Source organism: Camelina sativa, chromosome 17 (genome assembly GCF_000633955.1).
Source record: "Camelina sativa cultivar DH55 chromosome 17, Cs, whole genome shotgun sequence".
In the NCBI taxonomy this organism is placed as follows: domain Eukaryota; kingdom Viridiplantae; phylum Streptophyta; class Magnoliopsida; order Brassicales; family Brassicaceae; genus Camelina; species Camelina sativa.
The window spans coordinates 25,018,153-25,026,640 of NC_025701.1; the positions used below are offsets into that span (position 1 = coordinate 25,018,153).

The following is an 8,488-nucleotide window of genomic DNA, read 5'->3' on the forward strand; positions in this document are numbered from 1 at the left end:
TCATCGGAGTTCGCCGACTCTGTAGCCAAGGATGATTCAAAACGCGTAAGTTCACTCATCTCTTTGTTTCTTGATCCAATTCAATTTAGGGTTTTTTGGAGTTATTCCATTTTTCTGACTATAAATCTATCTCCTTTCCTTTCAGGGTCCTCTCAAACCTGGGCTTTACCTCGTCGGAACTCCAATCGGAAACCTCGAAGATATCACTTTACGGTACTCTTTCAATTTCTGAAGCTTTGCGTTATTTGTAAGTGTGATTTCTAATTCTTGAATCAATTTGTTTGGAACAATGGTTAGTGCGATTCGTGTATTGAGATCTGCGGATGTGATTCTCTCTGAGGACACTAGACACTCTGGGAAGTTGCTTCAGTATTACAATATTAAAGCTCAGCTTGTAAGTTGCTTCTATATATGGAAGTAGTCTGTCTCTTTGGTGGTGGTGTTTTTTGTTTTTATCAATGTGATGTTATTGAATTTATGAGGTTTAGGTTTGTAGCTTAGTTATCACAAGTTCAACGAGGCCCTGAGAGAGCAAGCGGTGTTGACACGGTTGAAACAAGGTGAGATTGTTGCTCTTATCAGCGATGCAGGGACACCTGGCATTAGTGATCCTGGTACTCAACTTGTGAGTGTCCTTCATTTGCTCTGATTATACTAGTGTCTATTGATCATCTTTCATTTAAATGGAAAATATGAGAAAACATTTGTTATCATCTTATCTCAGGCAAAAATATGTGTGAAAGAAAATATAGATGTGATCCCAATCCCTGGGGCTTGTGCTGTAGTTTCTGCTCTTTCTGCCTCTGGTTTGGAGACTGATGAGTTCACATTCGGTAATTTCCCTCATCTTATATTTTGTGTCCTCTCAGAAATCTTGGTCAAGCTGATATAAAGTTATTAATTTTCGAACAACTTGGTTTTTACAGTTGGATTTCTTCCGAAGCATTCTGGAACAAGGAAGGAGAGGCTGTTAGTTTCATCAAATGAGACAAGAACACAGATCTTTTATGTTCCCCCTCATAAGTTGTCACAGTTTCTTGAAGAAACAACCCCTTACTTTGGTGAATTAAGGTTTGTTGTATCATTGTATGTTTCAAGCGAGTTATTGTAACATCTGCTGAATGAATTGATACCAATGCGTATCCACTTTGTTTTCTCTCTTTTCCGTTGGTCCTTATTGTTGATTAATACCTAATGATATAAGACTCTCTCAATGCAATTATCATTGCCAAAATGAGGCGATAATTTTTTTTATCTTCAACTGTTAGTAGATAGGAGCCAGTCCTATGCCAGCCTAATCCTGAAATATGTTTTGTGGTGCAGGCAATGTGTAATAGCTCGGGAGATTACAAAGCTGCATGAAGAGGTTAACATCTTTCATTACTCTATATGTATGTGCATAAGAAACGGTTTATAATAATAACTCACTGATGAGAGAGATACCTCCTATTAATAGTTTTGGAGGGGTTCGATAGGGGAAGCCAAGCAAGAGTTTCTGAGTCGCCAACCAAAAGGAGAAATCACGCTTTTGATTGAAGGCAAAGAAGAAACCAAAGCTGAAAATCCAACGGATTCTCAACTTGAAGAAGAGTTAAGAGGGCTCATCTCTGATGGATATAGCCTTTCCACGGTAAACCATTTTGATTTGAGAACTTTTTCCCTTCAACTAAGCTTGAAACTTACAAAACACACAGGATTGTATAATAGACATGTTTTCAAACTTTATCAGGCGGTGAAAATGGTGGCGGAAAGAACATCAATGAGAAAGAAAGAGGTATATTCGTTGGCATTGAAGAAATTTGGGAAGGAGACTCATGTTGAAGATGAAGCTAATGAGAGTAAATGAGAGGTCATTGCCATTTATGTTGTTGCGTTAAATGGTTCTATTATGATCCCAAATCTCAATTGAGCTTTGGAGCTTGACTTTGGTGGGTTTAGAGTATAGTAAGAGTTAGTTCCTTCAAAAAAATTCACTTGTCTAGGTTATTGGTGTTCAAGAAATCAAGCTTTGTTTTTCAGTCTTTATATGGGCCTCTCTGTTTTGTAGGAAGATAAGATATTTGATCTGTTAAGAAAGCAAACCCATAACCATAGACTCCATATTTTTATTTATTCGTCTTTTTGTCATACGATGAAGTGAAAATGAAACTAGTGTATTGGTATTTGTTTTATTTTCTTTCTAATTATAAAAATACACAAAGAAATCATTTTAGTTATGAGACTATCATTGTATTTGCTTTTTGAACAATTCTTAGGTTCACTCCTAAGGTGAATCCCTTTTGTTCACTTCTCTTTGTTTTAACCAATGAAAATTTGACATGTCATAATACATTTAAGAATTTATTCATTCAACACCTTATTAAATAAGGAAACAAAATTTGTATATATTATTATAAAATTAAAAACTCAAATCGTTTTTTTATAAATCTAAACAGATATATAATTTCATTTTAATTGTAAAATCTAAACTCTAACCATCTCATTTGTAAACTCAAACCGATATATAATTTCGTTTTAATTATAAAATCTAAACCTTAACCACTTCATTTGTAAATCCAAACCAACATATAATTTTGGTTTAATTATAAAATCTAAACTCTAACCACTTTATTTGTAAACCCAAACCGACATATAATTTTGTTTTAATTATAAAATCTAAAATCTAACCATTTTATTTGTAAACCCAAACCGATATATAATTTTTTTTATAATTATAAATCTAAACCTTAATCATTTTATTTGTAAACCCAAAACCGACATATAATTTTATTTTAATTGTAAAATCTAAACCTTAATCACCTCATTTGTAAATCCAAACCGATACATAATTTTGTTCTAATAGTAAAATCTAAACTAACCGAATATTTAACTTTCGTTAATTAAAAGTATACAGAATTTGTTTCCTTAATTTATTTTGCCTTTTAATTTAATTTTGATTTATTTTTTAAATGAAATAATGTATAAAAGATTTTGATTAGTTAAAAAAAGGAAGAAGTGAACAAATAGATTCATTTTAGGAGTGAACCTAAGTATTTTTCATTCTTTTATAGATGTACGCTTAATATTCTACATTTTCGATTATTTTTTTCAGAAAAAAAAACAAAGAAACTCTGAACGATATTTTATTTGAATGTTAATCACAGTTTTTATTCTTTCTGTTTTGGTTAGTAGTTAGCTATGTTTGTTATATTAATCATAAAAAAGAAAAAAGAAAAAAACATAATAAGACAGGTTGGAACTTGTGATAAAATTAGAAGGAAAAAGAAAAAGGAATTGTGAAACACAAAACACGTAATGTCGTTTCGTCTGGATCAGACAGGCACCGACGTAAACGGAACGGAGATCTAGCGGCGTTTGCGTGTATCATAATTTTCAATGAAGAGTGACAAACGGCGCTTAAACGGCATGTCATTCCTCCTGCCTCGTTATTAACAAAACTAATCAAAAGCTCCACTGTGACTTGCAGTGCGCATCTTTTTTAATCTTATTTAAATTAACTTGTAATCATGAAATCAATCCTTAATTATTTTTAAATCCAATCGCGAAAAATCCGAGGAGACCACATGTCAATTTCTTAGTATAGTAGTATTTGTTTTCTGATTATAGGCTTTAACTATGTCAATTTATTTTAGCCTTTGTTTTACCCATCCGTTAACAATCTTTTGTTTTCTTATTTTTTGGCATCCACTATAATTGTTCGAATTAAAAAAACTTAAAGCTATGACTTTTGAATATATTTTATAATTATAATTTTTGATCTTTGAATTTAAGAACTCGTGTGTTCATGTGTTGTAAGTTGTAACATGTTGTTCAGTGAACAACACTCGTAAAATACTAGAAACTGGTAATGTCGAATCAAATGTCTGGTTTGATACCAAGTCCATCTGATTAAGTGACTCCGTAGAAACTGCATAATGTATTTGATTCGTTTTATGGTAATCCACTTCGTTTGATTAAGTGGATTTGAGTATTTTTGAGGTTTGGAGAATCCAATCTAAATCTTTTTGAAAGTTGCTTTTTTCAATACGTTTTAAAATTTTCTCAGTTAAAATATTATATAAAATTCCCAACTAGACGTTTAGAAATATAGAATACTTATGATCGATCTATATATAATAGTTTATCATTGTTGAAACGATTTTATATAACAATATCATAAGTTACCATACACTCCAATATTTGTTGAGATCAAGTATCTATAATGTTAATTTAGCAATCACAGAATTGATGAAATAGCTTATAGATACCAAACTAATATAGAATTTGTTGCCGTAAACTTATGGAGTATTATTTAATAAGTAAAAGTTAACATAGTTTATTAGTGTAAATAAACAAAAAAAAACTCTGAAAATTCGTTATAATTAAACTTTGAATGGTTGTACAGTATGTTCCACAGCAGACTAAAATTGTACTAGTCTGCACTTAATTTACTATTCACCATTGCATACCAGTTATGCATTGTTGCATACTAAAATTCTCCATACTAATATGCATTTGAGCGTACAACTCCATACTATTGTAAATTCACTATTGGTCTGCATTTTTTATTATGCTTCTCAAAAGCTCCATATTAATATAAACTCCATACTAATATGCTCCATACCACAGTCCAATGTTTTACATACCAAAATATTGGTATGCATTGTCCAGTTTACACCGTACAGCCATTCAAAGCCTTAATTGAAACCACATAAAGTAACTAGTGTGACACTACATTTTTCTAAAAGATAAAACAAGAGGTGGCACAAGTCACAAATCATCGGTCCAAATATATTCATAAAAGGAAGGTTACTAGAAGATGATGGGCACATGCATGTTCAAATTCCTCGTGGAAGCTAAGTTTTAATCATTATTGGATATAGAGATGGAGTGAAACCAAAGTATATATGGACATGGATTGAGACCAAAGTATACTGTCGTCCACGACCCAAAAACAAAAAATTTGGGATGTACTAATGAATGCGGATGAACAATATTATTTTATTTTATGGTTATGGAAGTATCATATATGTGCATCTCTAAATAATAATGCAAAAGGATAAAAATAAAAGAATTGTAAATCTGGATCACAGTCACATGCAAATGGAGCCCAGCTGCAAACCCATCACCGTGTTGCTTCTTCTTCTTCTTCTTTTGTCGTCATCGCACATGTTTCTATGGTCCGGTTTCTTATTACGCTATTATAATCATGTAATTTCAACATCAAACCTAATTTATTATCTCATCAACTTCAAATCAATTAGTCGGTGTGAGTATTGCCAGTTTAATTTGGTCTATATGTGTGTCATTTTTTTTTTCTATGTATTTTTAGAGGGTATACCATATATTTTTAAAGATAACTTAGACAAATAGCTTTTTTTTTGTTTTAATGAACGATCTGAATAAATGTGAGCACTATAAATCACGTTTTCTCATATGAGATTATATATGCATTTCTCGGAAAAAAATTAGAGAAAAAAATCAGTGATGTTATTCCTGTATATAAACTTTCACAAATTTAATGTTAATAAACATGTCGTTTAATGTCATTCCAAAATCTCCGCTATAAAAAAAGTCTTTTTCCGAAAGTATGTCGCTCAATGTTCTTTTCATATGCATAAATACTACACGAGATTCTTCCACGAACTTTCAAAACCCCTCCCAACCCTTCTCAACCAGAATGTCTCTACAAAAATCTAGTTTGATTGCCCTCAATACCTTCCTGTTGATCTTAAATAAAGCAAAAACTCAATTATTTAGATGCATAATGATACTCGAGCTGTTAATTTTCTCCCAAAACTCAAAATATTATCAAGACTTCTTTGGATAGATAAGAGTTGTTTGGTGATGTCAAAAGAAAAAAAAAAGAGAGTTGTTTGGCTATAAAGAAAGTACGTAGTAGAAGATTTCTAAAACTTCTTTCGTTATCAGAAATGGACTTTTGATGATTGATTTTTTTTTTTTTAATTAATAAGGTATTTCAATTATCATATAAAAGTTGATAAAATTTAGTGGTAATTCTGTAAACGTATTTCCAGATTAATATTAGTAGGTTAAACTGCCTAATACTACTAACCAATTAGTGCGTCTAACCAATTCATTTATCAACACGTTTCGTTAAGTTGGTATGGTATTATCGTGATCCCAAAAGATTGATTTAACTTATACTCTTTCCGTTTCAAAATATAATATGTTTTAGAGAAGTTTTTTTGTTTCATAATATAGGATGTTTTCAAGTTTTTATGCAACTTTTAGATTAGTTTAATATTTTATATTATGCAGTATTGCTTTTGATTGGTTAAACTTATTAAAAGTAAAAATTTCTTAATATACGTGTTTTAGTTAAAACATCTTATATTTTGAAACGGGGGAGTATCTAGTATAAAATATAAACCAATATAGTTGGTAATGGTATAGTAGTACTATAGTTGTTATGGATATTTTTTTCCAGAAAACATAACGTTATTAGCATAGGGTCCCCAGCTTAATTATATGCGTTGGTCAGGCGAGCTAATATATATGGATTAATCTTTGTCTGTAGATTAGGGTATGTCAAAAGAAAAAAAAAGGAAAAAAAAAAACTATTCCCATTCACTACCGTACATGTATAAAATCTGAAAAACTTTTCACTAGTTTAGATTTTATTAGGAAATTGCTTGTCCCTTTCACAAAAGCTTTAATGTTGTAATTTTACAAACTGTATACTGCCCAATTTTTTAAAAACGAATAAATTGTTGATGTGACGTTGATGCTTTTTTGCCTTGGGCCTTCCATGTGATTCCATTTCCCAGCTTTTTAACTTTTGTCTCTTGTTTTCTTTCCTTAAAAATGATTAAAATTTAACAACACAACTAGTAAGTATACAAAAACTTACATACATCATACATGATACATCTATCATAATATTTATTCCAGTCATGATTTGATTATAACATAAATCGTAATCATTAAGTTACAACTATCAGTCTAGACAAATCAGTTAATGAAATTCTTTAAACAAGATTAAACCAGTCAGTATTATGAAAAATGTGATTGAAATTAAATATTCTGTTGAGATAAACTTGAATAACAAGCAATTCTAAAGAGATTAGGAAAACTTAGAGAAAAGAAAATTATCCTTTAATGAGAAAAAGGAAATTGTTAGATTCTAAGCTTATAATAGAGATGTTGAGTTTTATGAGTTACAGAATTTGAGAGATTGAGATTGAGAGAAGGTTTAGTTTTTGAGTTATTTTTCTAAAGCTAATAAAGAGAGTTCTTTATTTATCTTGAGTTTATCTATCTCTTAAATATTTTATATTCCAAATTCAGTCTAAAATAATATAAAATCAAATATTAAAACTCTGAATTAGCTTAATGACTAAACATAAAATATATATATATATATATATATATATATCTATATTTTTAAATAAAATTCTAATACATAATGTCAACTAATATTAAAAAAATATTAACCATTTCAACCTAACACAAAAGATAATTTAATAACACATAATTATAATTCCATTTCCAAATAAACCAAAATACATAAATCAACACACTCTTCATTCTCAACAAACATTCAGATATCTAAATCAAAAATTATCTACAACATCTATATTAAAGATAATATATGTTTTTCATCATAAAAATTAAAAGCAAACATTTTGTATGTATATGTAAAGTTAATACAAACATTAATTAAAAAATTATATGGAAAGCTCCATTAATTTTATTTTAATATCTCAACTAATTCACTATACCAAATTAAACATACAAAATAAATTGAGAGAGTAGGCAGCGAAACCAAAGATATCAAACCAACGACCCTTTTACTAAAACTTTAAACTTTGCTTCCTCCTCTCTCTCTGATCTTTCTTTCATTCTTTTTTTTTTTGTTTGAAAGATTCAATTTCCCTCTCAAAAATCATTCACATTTGTTCCAAAACACAAAAAAAATGGGAACAACAAAGATCTTGGTTCTGTCCAAGATCCTATCTTTCTTGCTAACAACAATGCTGGTTGGATCCGGTTTGATTCAGTGTACTAGTGTGACTTACGATAAGAAAGCTATTATCGTTAATGGACACCGTAGAATCCTCCTCTCCGGTTCAATTCATTACCCAAGAAGTACCCCTGAGGTAACCAAAAAAAAAAAAAACGAATCTTAATTAAAGAACACAAATGGGTTTTGTTTCTTTTGTTTAAATTTTTGATTTTGGGTTTTGTAGATGTGGGAAGATCTTATAAAGAAAGCTAAAGATGGAGGCTTGGATGTTATTGATACATATGTTTTTTGGAATGGTCATGAACCTTCTCCTGGAACTGTATGCTTCTTCTTCTTCTTGTTAAAACTTAAAAATTTCACTAAAGTTGCAAACTTTACGAAATTTAGATTTGAATTTGAGTACAATTTGTCACTTCCCTGTGTTTGGTTTCTTGCAGTACAATTTCAAAGGGAGATACGATTTGGTACGATTCATTAAGACGATTCAGGAAGTGGGTCTTTATGTTCATCTCAGGATTG

At 30.3% G+C, this 8,488-nt stretch overlaps 2 protein-coding genes across 2 annotated transcripts in view; both read left to right on the plus strand.

Annotated features, from left to right (window-relative positions):
- On the plus strand, positions 1-2,162 carry LOC104759791 (ribosomal RNA small subunit methyltransferase I-like; the record flags this gene model as incomplete). The annotated part of the gene is made up of 9 exons (XM_010482675.2): positions 1-45; positions 146-213; positions 298-394; positions 497-625; positions 725-833; positions 927-1,071; positions 1,324-1,366; positions 1,457-1,630; positions 1,730-2,162. Coding segments are annotated over 9 exons (927 nt in total), but the record flags the coding sequence as incomplete, so codon positions are not given.
- LOC104757979 (beta-galactosidase 5) overlaps positions 7,756-8,488 on the plus strand; it is a 5,586-nt gene continuing 4,853 nt past the window's right edge. Inside the window, exons 1-3 of the mRNA XM_010480771.2 lie at positions 7,756-8,102; positions 8,193-8,288; positions 8,407-8,488. The exon at positions 8,407-8,488 is cut by the window's right edge and continues 30 nt beyond it. Coding sequence (XP_010479073.1) covers positions 7,920-8,102; positions 8,193-8,288; positions 8,407-8,488 — 361 coding nt within the window. The 5' untranslated portion in view covers positions 7,756-7,919. The remainder of the gene's footprint in view (positions 8,103-8,192; positions 8,289-8,406) is intronic.